Source organism: Odontomachus brunneus, unplaced genomic scaffold (genome assembly GCF_010583005.1).
Source record: "Odontomachus brunneus isolate Ranch 3 - 2012 unplaced genomic scaffold, Obru_v1 Obru_scaffold_166, whole genome shotgun sequence".
Classification (NCBI taxonomy): domain Eukaryota; kingdom Metazoa; phylum Arthropoda; class Insecta; order Hymenoptera; family Formicidae; genus Odontomachus; species Odontomachus brunneus.
This window is the reverse complement of record NW_022639616.1, coordinates 686,505-701,494: the sequence shown is the minus strand read 5'-3', so window position 1 is coordinate 701,494 and position 14,990 is coordinate 686,505. Positions and strand designations below refer to the sequence as shown.

Genomic DNA, 14,990 nt, shown 5'->3' with positions numbered 1-14,990 from the left:
TTTAGGTTTAAGAATAGCCGATCAGAGCCGTGAGATATGCGCAGGACACAAAATAAGGAAGCGTCGCCGATTCTCTCTTCTGCCGTCGGCTTGCTCGCGCGAGGATTTTATTTACATCTAAAATGAAACAGCATATTTATAATTGTAGTAATAATAATATAATATTCTAAGAGAATATAATAATAATAATAATAATAATAATATACATTAATAATGCCGTTGTGTAACGCTGTACGTTCCCAGAAACCTTCCTTTAGATTAAAATACACGTGGCAGCGACGATACGCTGTTACTGTGAGCGCGCGCGCTCATACACACACACACACATACGCATGCGACTGTGCAGACCGCGCAACTCGTTCCTTTCCAGCCCTCGCGCCCTTAAGGATAAATACTACGCTCAAAGCTACCGAGTTAGATCTATAAGATCGATCAATTGTGACGCATCACTGTTTGAAAAAAATAGCTTGTTGCAGCGATCTCACATGCACACGGTCCGTACTGTGATATAAACTTCCTCCAAGTTCCTCGACGACACGCCATACGTAATATACGCACGTTGTAATATCCATTTTTCCCCTTTTTTTCTTTTTCGCAGAGGTATACTCCAACAGCTAATGAAGTACTAATTACTTTACAATTCTTCTTTGCGACTTACGTGTAGTTGATAACTATGCTATCTCTTAAAAATCGTTACCTAGCTCCCGCAACAACATACACGCACACGGACGCACCTTCGTATTTGTAAGAAAATTTCAAATAAAAGAACGTCAATCGGGAATGATCATAGACAGGCTATTTTCGGGGAGAAAAAACAAAAATGAGAAAGAAAAATAATAAAAAAACATATATATATATATGTATATATGTATGTATATATGTATGTATATATATGTTTGTATGTATGTATGTATGTATGATATATGTGTGTGTATATGTGTGTATGTATATATATATATGTGTGTATATATATATATATATATATATATATATATATATATATATATATCAAGAGAAGAAAGCAAATATATAAGAATTCAACTTGATACAAGTGCCACGACTTAGTTCTCCTGATCAGGCTCCTCGATGAATACTGATGTCGAACTACCAGGGAGAGGTGAAGTGGGTGGGACTGCGACTTCTGAAGGAAGGCACAAATCATAGCCATTCTATTGCGCACGTACTAGATAGGGCCTTATACTCCGAAGGATTTTTAGCTCTTCTCACGTGTTAGTGATCTCTATGTTGCACGAATTAAGCTGACAGACGGTTAACGCCTGCTCGCCAAAGTTGCCGATCGGTTGTCAGTGTTCCGTCGCTAGCCTCTTCGTGGACGCCGGGCGCTCTTGGGCACGTTTGAGCCGTTGTAGCAGAAGAATGTGCAGCTGATCGATTTCCTTGGGCGCTGCCTGGACGATAACGATTCGCACATCGCCCATCTCCATCGCAGTCAGCCTCAAAGATTTTGGCCCAGCTCGCTCCGCGGTCATACCCGGCCACACTTTTGTGTTCAGTATCACCCGCTGTGTGCCGGCAGTACGGCCGACTAAGCGGGATTCCTCCTCCAAGTCGTTCAGTCTCAACGTACCTCTACCTCTTTCCAGCCAACTGCAAGTGGTCTGTAATATGCAAAACGGAGTAAATGATTGTACTATGCAAACCATGTTCGTGTCGCGTATTCTAATTGTCGAAATGTTATCTATGTTATCTATGTCATCTATCTATATTATTTATGTTATCTATTAACACATTATTCGCCGCCATTTACGTCGGTTGTATAAAAACTTCATCGACAATTGAATCTCCAAAGATATCAGTAAATATATATAATTTGGGAAACATATATTTTTCAACAACTACATAGAAATAACTTTTCATCTCGTCTCATAGACTCTCTCTCTGTTGACCGCATTGATTTTTCAAGGGCAGTCAAAACTTCTGGCTACTCGCCGTGGAACTTTTGATTGATGACGTCAGAAGTGAGAAAATGCGTATCTCAGATTCCTACATGAAGATGTATCTAAAAGATGATACTTGAAAGCAATTAAGCACACCTCCAAAATACTTCGCGCGAACACTTTCTCTTTGTTCTAACAATCAATAGATAACCGCAATATTAACGAATAACATGCAACTTTCCTTTTTAACCTGCATTTTTCTTCATTATTTACTCGTGTTAATTTTAGGTAACTTGTTGATCGTCAAAGCAAATGGAAAGCGGGAGATGTGCTTAATCGATTGCAAGTGACATTTTTTTGGATATATCTTTTTACCTCAACATATTTTGTAGGAATTTTGAATATGCATTTCCTAGTTTTTGATGTCATAAGTCAATATCGTTGCGACGAGTATTCAAAAGCTTTAGGCTGCGTTCCGATATTCATTGCCGATACTGGAAATCTATAATTTAGTATAACATAAACTATAGATGCTCAATACTGGCAGTGAATAGCTGAACGTAGCTTAAATAATACTTTGTGGATAATTTAACGAGCAATACCATAGTGTTGGTCACTGATGACCACTACGGCATTCTGAATTTTGCTTCTTAAACCTAACTCATAAAAAATAGAGTTTTATTGAATTCTTCAATGAAACTTTTCACTTTTCAGGAGTTTATGAGAAGGAAATAGATGCATGATCAATAGACTAATGCTATGACTTCAAAACGTAACTGCAGCCACATTGCAGACGATCCCTAATAGTCTATATTACCCATTAAAAATGTATAAACATATAATTTATCTACTTTTGTGATTCCTATTTTCTCCATTAACAATCCTCAGTCTATTAATATAATTGGAGTTATATAATTAGAGTTAGAGTTCTTAATAATCTCTAAACTATGCAGCAATTGATAATAATAATGCAGTTAAATTAACAATAATAATCTCTGAAGGATACACATACCTTATCAAACGCGAACAATTTGCAGTTGATTTGCAGAACGTTCGTTTCGCCCTCCTCGCCGGTCAACAGTGTCACTTGATTATATTTTCTCTTGTTAGCGCGGTTAGCCTCTTCTAGCGCCTGCGCCGCCTGGCTTAACGTTAAACCTGGCCTGACGGTGGCACGGCAAACCGCAGCTGCGTTTGAGAACAGAAGTTCGGACGATCCGTTCTCGTTGGTCTCCTCTTTCGTTTCACTCTTCGCTTCTTCCTTCTCCGAATTGTCCGAACTTTCTGTATCAGTCGAAACAGTGACACGTTCCTTTAAATTCTGACCAAAGACAAAGCTAGGAGTGGAGGCACTGGGTGCCATAGTGCTATTTACATTGTTCTCGTTCTCTTTCGTGCTTATGTCCAGAGGCAAAAATTTCGGTTTTGCCTCTTCCGCGGGCTTCTCTTCGTCCTTAATATCTTTGCTCAACTCGCCTTTATTGCTCTGCGTTGCAGATGTGTCTTCTTCTTCTATAGAATTGTCAGTAACTTTTGTGAACGGATTGTTAAATTTTGAAGGCTGCAGAACGTTCTTGTCGTTAGCTAAAGAACTATTGGTAACTGAGCTTAGTTGTGACGGCCTTAATATAGATGACTTTGATTTACTAGTTACAATATTTGAAGATTCATTTGCTCCAAATGAATTGCCAAGTTTTGAAGCGGCTAGCACACCTGCAAGCATACAACATGAAAATTAATACACAATACACCATGTTTGATATGATGAATCTTGTTTCTTAAGCTATATGCAAAATCTGCTTGTATAAACTCACAATTTATTTTAGTAGAAGAATTAACAGCTACAAGCGTCGATTCGTGATCACTTGGCTTCTGGGCCATTTGATCTTCTACTTTATCTACAAAACATATGTTGTATTAGTAAGCATTTAAATATGTTCCATTGCAGTGTTAGAAAAAATGATACCAATTCGATATCTTGAAGATATAGATAGAATATTTCTGTACTTCTCAATTTGTTCAGAAAGATTGTGGCACATATGTGTAAGATTAGATATATTCTCTATCAATTTTTCTCTTTTTTAACTTAAACATTGTCAACAAAATATAACAGACATTAATGTGAACAGATATTTTCCATAAAGTTTTAAAACAAGAAAAATTCTGTCATATGATTGATAGAAGTCATATTTGTCACCTTAAATGAGTTTCTTCTGACTTAATAGATTTATCTCAGAAGTAGTTAGAACACATTAGAGATCACTTCCTGAAAAATGCTTATATCCAGTGGAGTGTGAAGTTTGAAACATTACATATGTCTCTTAGTGTTTAATATTGATGATCAATAAACATTTTCTCAGAGGAATATGATATTTAAACTATGTACTTTTGCATATAGTTAAAGCTACAGAATCATACGGTGGAATTATTCAACGTGATCCGTTGTCAGGAGCAGCGCAGTTTTGAGCAACATAAGATATTAATATTTCAATAATGAGAATCCTTGTACCTCGGTCGGTCGACGTGGTTGAATTACTCTGTTCCGAGTTTTCGGCGGAGCTTTTCGAGGAGTCTTCAGGCGGATCGACTTTCAGGATGAGCGACGAATGGCCCGGTTGCTCTGCACTCTCTAAATACAGCACAAACAAACGATTAAAATCGTCCTCGCGAACGGTTAGCTCGTCGCCTCACGAGCACGTATATGGACGAAGTTTTTGCAAAAAAAACTGCTACATTGTAGCTCGGTCTAGGTTACATTTACAAAGAATCTACAGTACTTTTCTCGATATTATTTCACAATATCAACATGCGCACGATATGAACACGTAATTAAATTTAGAGAAGCAGAAAAACGCACCCTTGCAATCCGCCATTTTTTACGTATGAATAAATGGACACACGCTGCCGCTGCCACCTATTCGATCGAACGTTGGGTAAAAAAATATAGTCTGCGTACTGCACATACGCTTGTGCAAATTTCCGTTACACCAATTCCAAACTGTATGTGGCGGACGATTCGTGAAAGCTGCGTGGATTGCCTCGCAAACCTTGCACACGTGCACGTTGTGCGACACACTGTTTATTAATATGAAGTCAAGCCGCGTATAGGAATTCCGTTGTTGGATTGTACTATTGAAAAATAATAGAACCCGTCTGACTTGTCGTTGAGTCGTACTACGTGCGCGGTCGTCGTTGAGTAACAGGTGGCGCCTCGTAGCGGAGACTCCCAAATTAATTTGCAAAATCACAAGATTTGAATTACTCTTAGTAAAGATTCTAATCATCTTTAGCCGAGCAGAGAAAGATCCACCTTCGATGATTAGTACCTCAGATATCAATACCAATACATGAATTCGTTGGTCTTTTATAAATAAACCGAGCATAAGATTTTGCTTTAACGTTTAGTAACTCCATAAAGGAAAATCATATCGCAACCCATACAACACAAATGTTCACTAGATATCCTAAGAACGTTTTAAGAATATTCGAATATTCTTAGATATTTAGTGAACATTTGTGCTATATGGGAATGTACGAATACGCAAATTAAAGGAGAATTTTCACGCTTTCGAATGGCGTTAACGTCGTTAGTGTGCGATTTTTTGCTTACATGTTGCTGCTCGTCGAATTTTATAAAGTACTTTACAAAAATTTCGTCAGAAGTCAGTTCACATGATACCGTGGAAAATAAACGTTATATTTAAAAAAATGCCTAGAAACTCTATCTTAACAGCACAAATATCTAGGAGACGTCCAGAGTACGTCCTGAGAACGTCTTGGGGACGTTTCTACGCCCTCAGGACATCTGTGGGACGTCCCCAGGAGATTTTGTGCTGTATGGGTAGTTGTAAAATGCTTCTTGAATCATATTATTATCATTATTTTCGCGCAAGTTACAGTTTATTTCTGCTTATTGTCGTTCAAAAAAACTATATATTAAATGCGTCGTGAGTTTCAATTTACGACTTGACGACGGATTAGATGTCTTTGTTTCTCGACAACGACGTGTTCGTTCGAATAGACCTCTCCAACTGCAACTAGAAACAGAAGACTGTCTGATCACAAAAGCTATACTACTTGATGCTTGAATGCAACAATGTTCCTTACTTAGCGAACGACAAGTGCGCAATCATTTTTACAGCTTGCGCGTTCGCGCAAGTAGATCCCATCATCGTCGGTTTCCCAGGTAACCACAGCGCCTCGCACGAACACAACAATGAACGGAGAATTCGCCGCGAGAACGACGTTGCCGTAAGTATGTCCTACATTGAACAACTGCCGTTGTCAGGCAGGGACATCGCCGTCCCGGCCAAGCTGCCGATGATCTTGAAGCAGTTCTGCAAGGCCGCTATCCGTACGCAACCTTATGATCTGCTCAAGTGGTCCAGCTCATATTTCCGCGCGTTGGCGGACGGCGAGGAGCCACCGGCTAAGTCGCGACTGGAGTACCCGCCGCCGAGCACCGCCTCTGGCTTGACTCTGGGCTTCCTCAGGGTGTTGCTGCGACAATTCGGAAGTACGACATCGCTCTGAAATAGACATTCCTCAGCTTATAAAGAAGAAGAATACGAAGAACAAGAATCTACTTTAGACAATTAGGAAGTAGAATTCTACTTGTGTTTTCCTTCAAATTTGTAACTAGTCATTTACAATTACTAATTACAAATTTACAGAGAGAAACGCAAATAAGGAAGAAGAAAAACGCAGAGAAACATAAGTGAAAAACAAAGAAACTTTCAGATTCCTGGTAGATTTGTACATTTTAATTAGCAGATTTATTTTTATCTCTTATTTTTATCTTCCCAACGTCTTCTTCTACGAGTAGAATCTTGTCCTAATCCTGTTGTGAATTATAGATTATCTAAAATAATTTTTTGCGATCATCTTCATTTCTTGTCACAGATTACAACAAGACTCTGCCTCTGGAGACGATCGCGCGCCGTTGGGACTGCCTCTGCCTGGACCGTCGGGATTTTGAGACGATCACATCGATCGGCAGGTTTCGCCGTGGTTGTCAGGTGAAGAAGTTCCTGGCTATCGCGGTGGGCCTCCTTGGCGGCAACCTCACTGAGACGATGATCATGGTCTGCCAATTGTTCAGTCATGAGCCGGACGGCGGCTCCGCGATGATTCCGCTCAATCTGTTTATGGAGATATACGAGTAAGTATTCGAAGACACGCGTGTTGCGCGACGAATTAGTAAGTCGACAGAACTTAGTGACATTCTTCTGACTTTTCTCCTGGTTGAACGTTTCTGTCATGACCGGCAGGTACCTGGCGGGACTCCCGTGCGACGACAGCGAGAAGAGTTCCTGCGACGAAGAGATGAGCACGCGTAAGGACAGTTCTACCCATCACATTTCCTCCATAAACAGTCAGGACACCGATGCGGATGTTAATCTGGATCTGGAGTCGATGTCTAAAGACGAGGTCGACTCATATTCTAAGAGTACGTTATCCCCTCTGTCGATGTCTGTCTCTCCATCACTAGCTAAGTTGGTTTTACATATTCATATCTTCCTTCCGCAGCCGACCTATCGATGGAACCGATAGAGAGCAGTTCGTTGGAAAAGGAGGAGAAATTGGACGTTTTGATTGGCGGAGATTGCGTGGATAAGGATAACGCGATCGGTGAGAGATTCTGCGGCACAAAGGATGCGAGTAACAGCGACGGGAGTATCTTCTCCGAAACGGAGAAAGCCGTGTGTCGCCTGAATGTTCCGGGTAAGCGATCATGTCGTCAAGTCTATAAAGCGCATGCTAAAAGATATCCATCAGTCGCGAGCTTGTAGAATTGGGTCAGTCAAGAAGCTTAGTTCGATTTTCCATTTTCTTCGACGGCAATCTTCTATGAGGTATAGGAATGCTGTCAGAAAATTGAAGAATAAACATTCTCCAAAATCCAGACTCGAAAATTCAATATTAATACACACTGCTTGATCACCCCGATAATCTGCTGGAATTTATTCTTGAATTTGAAATTCAAAATACAGGTATAGGAGCGCGTCTGTCAATCGAACAAATCGCGAGCGTAGCGGCGTGGATGATTGAGTGCGCAAGGCTTCAAGAGGGTATGGTCGGTCCACGGAATATCCGACACACGGAGTGTCCACCCTTGCACCAGCGATTGAGGGTAGATCTGGGATAATATGCGTCACGGTATATACGTAGAACATAACCGTGACGTAGAAACGCTGTATATAATTCGCACAGGAGACATACATACACTTATACAATATCACTCGTTTACCGCGCGGTTTCAACGTTTTCGATAGAATCGAACTCTTTATTAAAATGTAATTACAAAAACTGTTTATTCGCCGTATCACAGAGGTATATCATTTTATCTAGTTTTAGAAAACGACACTGGAAGTTCTTACCGGATAAGATCCTCGTCCTGATCCCGATCCTGTCCGATTGAAAAACGTTTAATCGTAATATTTGACTAATATTTGCAATTCATTCTTATATCGCGTCGGTTATTCCTCACACGAGGAGTGTAGGTAACTCTCGAATTCTGCATAGTCTCCGCATGTGATGGAAGAGTACGTGGTAGAACGTGAGAGCGAGCAGTAGAGTCACCAGGCACAGTAGCAAGTTCCTGGCCTTTGCACGGCTCGCCTTCCACTCGAGCAACTCGTGCCGATGGGAGAAACGGTTCCGATATTGCGCCGGCAACTCGAAGCTGCTACGTAACGGATACAAGGAACGATAGAAGTCGTTCAGCAGAGCGCGAACGACCTCGTTCTCGGAGTGCCGACTGGGATCCATGTCGTCGTTCAAGCAAATGAACTTCCTGAAAGAAAGACAACACGTCTCTTCCCCCTTTCTCTTTTCCCTTATTAATAATAATAATAATAATCTCAACATTTCAATTTCTATAATCATCAATGTCTAATATCTACTTCAACACGTGCTTTAGAGTCGTGTCGACGGGAGCAGGAGTGTGACGTGTGATACGTACTTGGGATCTCGTCGAATCTCATCAAGTAGCTGCACCGTCAACGAGACGTTGCTCGTCAACATGTCGAAGATCTCGTTCTTGCCGGCTTTGATTACCTCGTGCGAGTACCGGCTACTCACGCCGAATCTCGAGCGCATTCTCTTAGAAACTGTTTCACAGTTCGATATCAGTTCTTTAGAAACTACCGGCTGTAAAGAAGCAGGGGGAATTACGCAGCTGAAAGTATAGTAATCGACCGCAACCGGTATCGACAGCATCTTCAACTTACGAGAGTCGAGTCCAAGTATCTCTCACCGGGTGGGACATCGATGATTTCCGGTAGATTCGCGCGACGCGAGCAATTTGTGATCGCGCTCTCGAATTCCATGACTAGATTATAGTCGAGAGGTAGTGGATACAGTCTTGACAGAAGTGTCCTTATCTCCCTGTCCGACCAAGTTCTGGAAATAATAATTGCACATTTTATTTCTTACTTCAGCAGCGGAAATCCACGACATGGCGATTTGGTTTACGCGCTGCGTTTTCTCACCGTGATTTATCGGTGTCGAACGCGTCGAATATCTCCTCGATCGACACTCTTCGTTTCTCGCTGGACAAAAAGTAGAAATAAGAGAAGGCGAACTGCATGTCCTCGGGATCTCTTACTCGGTGACTAGATGTTTTCTTGAATTCAGTCTCGAATTTCTGCTGCATGCTCATCACGACCCACTTGTCTATCAAGTGCGGCATATGCGCCGGCACTCGCCTCCGCTCGAATCCGTAAACCGTGTTGTAGATCTTGTTGACGTATAGCAAGGATTCCGCGTAGGTGTCGAGTCCTCGAGCATTGTGCCGCCATTGATTGGAGTACGCAAACTTGCCGAACTTCGCGTTGGGCCGCGCCGGATTCACGATGTCGTCGTTGAGATGGCTTCGCTTCGACTGTTCAGTACGATTCGCGTTCTTGTCCGAGATGCTTCTACGCGATAGCTTGGCATATAAAGAATTCCTCACTCTACCGTCCTCTCCGTCGTCAATTTGCACGCTCGCCTCGCGTCGTCCTCGTGATTTCGGGAGATTAATACTCTTAAGATCGCCCAACGCGAAAATTGGCAACTTAGAGGTGCTGAGATCATATGCGAGTAACGCCTGAATCGTAGACGCCTTCGTGTCGTTCCATAGTGAACTATTGCGGTTTTTATTGCGCAAGATGTCCAACAATTTCAGCCCGTTGATCTCACGCGAGTCCTGCAGATACTTGTACGGGTAGTCGTTCTCTTCTTCCAACGCTTCGCTATCGAATGGAATCACAGTAGATTGACAATCTCCACCTGCATGAAGTCATATTGTAAATCTTCAAGTTATAGAAATGAAAATGATCATTAAAATTACTTGAGTTATTTAAATTTCTAGATTGTTTTTAGATTCTTAAAATTATTTATAGAATATCAAGTCTAGAGGCAAAGTTATTTCTAAATTATTCACCATCAATTCTTACATTATAGAAATGAAGATCATCACACACATTTTGGTTACTTGGATTATTTAAATTCCTAATTTATCTTTACATTATTTTTAGATCATTAAGTTTAAAAGAGAAGTTACTTTTAAATTATTTACTTTCATTTTTACATTATAGAAATGAAGATCATCATTGAATTATTTGGATTACTTGAGTTTATCTTCAGACATTCTTAAATTATTTCTAGATTTAGAGGAAGTCACTTTTGGATTATTATGTACCATCAAATTCGCATAATGTCGTGTTGCAAGCATGATCACACGATCCATCACCGACCCATGCCCACGGACAAACCTCGGAGCAATCAGGAACCCACCAAGCCAGATACACCTTCTGTCCACCTGCTTGAGTGATAAAGTCCTCTGGCCATATTTCAGCACCCAGCATAACATCATCATTAAAATATAAAAATTTGTCTGATATTCCAGGTATCCTGGGAGAAAGACATTGTTACAACTCCATGCCTATCGTTGCATGTAACATATGTGTTTATATATATTTCCAAGCACCTATGAATATGACTTTCAATAGCAGGACTAGAAAAAGTTGGTAAATCACTTTTATTCAGAAAAATATCCTCATGAGTGACCAAGGTTACTCGTGGATTATCCATGTCCAACCAACTCGGTATCTGGCCGTTGGTGACAATGTAAACATGCCGCACCCAAGGCGCATACATCTCCAATGAGCGCAGTGAATAGCGCAGCTCATCCTTGTCATTGAATCTCGAGGCTGCAGCACTGAGATCCACGACAGGGACGTGCTTGCGGAGACTCTCCAGGAACAGTGGGTCGGACCCATTCACCCATGTGTAAACCACGTCTACGGGGACGTGCTGGCACAATTTCTTTTGGAAGGAAACCCCCAAGATGTTGTCATTGAAGGAGTGAAAGACCGCCTCGTACTTCTCCTTGCTCCATGTCAACCACACCTGCGGAATACAGAACAGTTAACTGAGATGTCGGAGACGTCGCGCGTTGATAAGAACGTGAAGATCGACAACGATATACTGTACATGCAATCGTGGAAGTAACGAGACCTCGATCGAGAGACTGACGTGTTCGGGGATAGCGATATTCGCGTTAGGTGATCATCGCGCAAATCATTACAGTGCGCGTAAAGAGGGAATAAGTAATCCGTGCAGCAACAGGAGCGTTATTCTAACCTCTCCGAAGTGTATTATGCCGATAAATATGCAAGTGAACGCCAACAGTATCACGAGCAAGGAGTACTTGTACGAGAGCAGATCGTAACACCGTCGCTGTATCAATTTCCATGTGCTCATTATATTGATACAGACGTTAGATGCGATCAGCATTGCGCGTCATGAACCGGCGGTGACGAGACTGGACGAGATGCGCCATGCCATCAGCCGCTCGCGTGTTCGCGACATCTGCGAGACGCCGCGGCTGCATCGTTCGATGCGCGCGAGTTTTTGGGCCATGACTTTTGCATAACGCATAATGCATAAAGGAATCAACCAATCGGAGTCATAGGGCGTGTTTGGCGGAAAAAGCGCTCAATGAGCAATCAGCGATTATTGGTTCTTATTGTTAGATCCTTAAATCTAGACCAATTATATTGACGAATTGTTCAACTGTGTGCAACTGTCGAGTCTGCTGAATGCAGCCAACATGAACATAGTATCATATGTGGTCTGTTCTTTTCAGCTGCACTGCTGAACTAGTGCAATAAGTTAGAGCGAGAAAAAATATACTTGTCTCACTTTAACTTATTGCACCAGTTCAACAGTGCAGGAACAGAAAACAGACTCAAACAGAAAAATTGTAATATTATGGAAACGAGAAATGGATGCACGCGCGATAAAAAAGTGACAAAATAGGAAGAAAAATATAGCCCCTCTATTCTCTCTCTCTAGATATTGGCTTCACTTAATTAAAACAAAAGCATTCGGAGTCCACGACAGAACAAAGGCATTCGGAGTCCATTGGTCTGATCTTTTCAGCTTATTACACCAGTTCAGCAGTGTAGGGCCCTTATTCTTAAAATAGTTGCATAAGTTTTACTGCGCAGGTTTAATCATACCATAAAATAGCTGCGCAGTAAAACTTACGTATATGCAACTATTTCAAGAATAAAGGCCCAGGAACGAGAGAGAGAGAAAACCTAATGGACAAACCTAATGGAGGATTCACACCGCATCGATGTCCGATGTACGACGTCCGATATCCAGTAAGAGAACAGCTTTCCAATGGAGAATTGAATTCTCTATTAGAAAGCTGTTCTCTTATTGGATATCGGACGTCGTACGTCGGACATCGCGAACAAACCTATAGAATGCAACAGCACTCGACTAGACTGGCAAGTAAAAGTCTTATAGCATGTTCGACTGGCTCTGGGTTATTCACCCTAATAGCACGCATGTTCAAAAGACGTCCAGAGAACATCCAGAAAACATTCAGAGGACATTTTATGTTCTATGGATATCCACTGGACGTTCCCTGAACATTGTGTGCTATTAGGGCAGCCTACGTTTATTGTCGAACAAGTACTTATAAGCTTTATGATTGGCTAGTAGAGACTTATGACGTCATTAATTGGAGCGATTAACCCAGGGCCAGTCGAACACGCTATTACTTAAATTTTATTACACATTTCGTCTGTGCAGAAAGAGACAGAGAACACAGAGGGGCTGTACATATTGGTTTCACTTTTCTGGCCGTATGCGGGGTCCATGTATACTACGTTCAGTCAATCATATATTGTACACTGAGAAAGAGAAAAATTATTTAAAAATAGGAATACTTAAAATATAAAATTTATATTTATACGGCGGATACTAATCTACTTAAATCTAAATCCTTTTATTCAAACAGAGCAAACGGCTTTCATGAAAGACTAAGATTTTAAGAAAATATATATTTCTTTCATTAAAAATATCTGACATTAGTTAATTAAAAATACTTGATATTAGAGTGTAAGTAAATATGCTATTAGTATCCCCTGAATAAATATTCTTTTGTTTCTAATTTTTTTCCTTTGTATAGCAAACTATTCACTACTTGACAATAATCATGATTAACAGTCGCAGAACCGAATTTTTCATCAGGTTGATATGTCCACTTCAGAACAAACACGTTAAAAATAAAAAATACCTTGAATACACACATACGCACCTGTTACGCTTATTGAACGTAAGAAACGCAGCTAAAGCGAAGAGAAATGCATTTTTATGAAAGAGAATAAGTCACATAAAATACCCTTCATGTAATTATAAATCTTGTACATGTTTGACATATGACAAAAGTATTAAAACAGTTTTATGCGCATTGATTTGTATAAAATTATGAGGTCGCTTAACGAATTCGAACAACGATTCCGTTGTTTAATTGAGGTGTATATACTTATACACATTGTTAGACGCATAAGAACAATTTGAACGTCGAGAGAAATATCACGCTTGTTAAACTAAAATCGTAATTCTGTTATACTTCAGATGTGTGAGGAAGGAAAACTTTGTCTTCTTCAAACCCAGTAAATACTAACCAACAATAATATTACGTCAATGTTATAATTTCTCACTTGACGATGTCTAGATAGCACAAACTTCCAAAAGATGTCTTAAGGACGTCTGAAATATATGTAAAGGACGTCTGAAATACGTGTAAAATATCAGTAAATAAAATAGAACGTCTTCTGGACATTAGTTTATGTTGTTTGACTGTGACTGTTACACATTACACTGTAACGTACGTTATAGTTTCTTCCTTGATTGAGTTATATCCAACGGTAATTTATTCGATAACGCAGTAATCGTATAATTTCTATTACGATTTCTATCATGTGTGAAATATTTTCAGAATTAATCGATCACGAGGTTCTATATGTAAACTCAAATCAAAGCATGCAGTCTATGATAAACTAACCTGTATACAATAATTCCACTACATTGGAATTAAAAATTGCAAATACGTATATACACATGAAATATTTATATATGTATGTATACTAAATGTCTCATTTACAATATACAAATGTACATTTTCACACACCCGCATCTTTACTCCGCAATACGGAGGCTATTTCATCAACGTATTTAATGCGAACTGTAAAAAGCTTGCACTATAAACGTGATAGCTCTCTATCGACGCCGCGCTTACAGTTTCCTACTATAGATTCGCAAACGGGATAATGTTAGCTACTTCATTCAATACCACCCCCTCTCATTCGTCTGCGAGCGTGATACAATAAAAGAGTCAACCGTTTCGATCGTGGTTACCGTAAGAATAAGTAGATTAGCAAAAATAATTCGTCCTCGATATCGATGTTAATCTGTAAGGCAACGCAGAATTAGGTACATCGTGTGTGTATTTATCTTATGTCATTTTCAGAATATCCCATTAAAATTACAATACACTGTAACGATGCGAATCGAATAAACCTCTCCATCATTCGTATTGTACTATTTAAAGTTAGTTACCCAGATAGAAATGCGTGATGATCATGTTTCATCACAATGTGACTTCATACTATGACTCCAATTTGGTACTTTTTTAAAGATCATTACGTGATCTCATGACATGAGTACCAAATGCACACAAATGATGTACAAATTATGTTGTAAATTCTTGACATGATATAGATTATTATTATTAAATGAGGTATT

General features: G+C 40.1%; 3 protein-coding genes across 6 annotated transcripts; 1 reads left to right on the top strand and 2 right to left on the bottom strand.

The window, feature by feature from the left end:
- Positions 1-70: 70 nt before the first annotated feature.
- Positions 71-5,002, bottom strand: LOC116851132 (ran-binding protein 3). 2 transcript variants are annotated; one of them, XM_032830229.1, is made up of 5 exons: positions 4,756-4,999; positions 4,408-4,527; positions 3,713-3,796; positions 2,911-3,611; positions 71-1,619 (listed from the first exon to the last, which is right to left on the bottom strand). In XM_032830229.1, the coding sequence occupies exons 1-5, from the start codon at positions 4,769-4,771 to the stop codon at positions 1,305-1,307; spliced, it is 1,236 nt and encodes a 411-aa protein (XP_032686120.1). In that variant the 5' UTR covers positions 4,772-4,999; the 3' UTR covers positions 71-1,304. The 2 variants fall into 2 exon arrangements, with proteins under 2 accessions (XP_032686120.1, XP_032686121.1); XM_032830230.1 differs by lacking the exon at positions 3,713-3,796 and having other exon boundaries at positions 4,756-5,002.
- Positions 5,003-5,792: 790 nt separating this feature from the next.
- On the top strand, positions 5,793-8,069 carry LOC116851129 (ropporin-1-like protein). Of its 3 annotated transcripts, none has more exons than XM_032830222.1 (6): positions 5,793-6,084; positions 6,187-6,414; positions 6,801-7,059; positions 7,169-7,347; positions 7,428-7,622; positions 7,892-8,069. In XM_032830222.1, exons 1-6 carry the CDS (start codon positions 5,979-5,981, stop codon positions 8,044-8,046), a joined length of 1,122 nt encoding a protein of 373 aa, XP_032686113.1. In that variant the 5' UTR covers positions 5,793-5,978; the 3' UTR covers positions 8,047-8,069. The 3 variants fall into 3 exon arrangements, with proteins under 3 accessions (XP_032686113.1, XP_032686114.1, XP_032686112.1); XM_032830223.1 differs by having other exon boundaries at positions 5,793-6,149; positions 6,279-6,414; XM_032830221.1 differs by having other exon boundaries at positions 5,793-6,414.
- Positions 8,070-8,210: 141 nt separating this feature from the next.
- On the bottom strand, positions 8,211-11,744 carry LOC116851128 (N-acetylglucosamine-1-phosphotransferase subunits alpha/beta). The gene is made up of 7 exons (XM_032830220.1): positions 11,529-11,744; positions 10,873-11,294; positions 10,585-10,796; positions 9,392-10,172; positions 9,131-9,302; positions 8,863-9,050; positions 8,211-8,694 (listed from the first exon to the last, which is right to left on the bottom strand). Exons 1-7 carry the CDS (start codon positions 11,679-11,681, stop codon positions 8,385-8,387), a joined length of 2,238 nt encoding a protein of 745 aa, XP_032686111.1. The 5' UTR covers positions 11,682-11,744; the 3' UTR covers positions 8,211-8,384.
- Between the last annotated feature and the right edge of the window lie 3,246 nt (positions 11,745-14,990).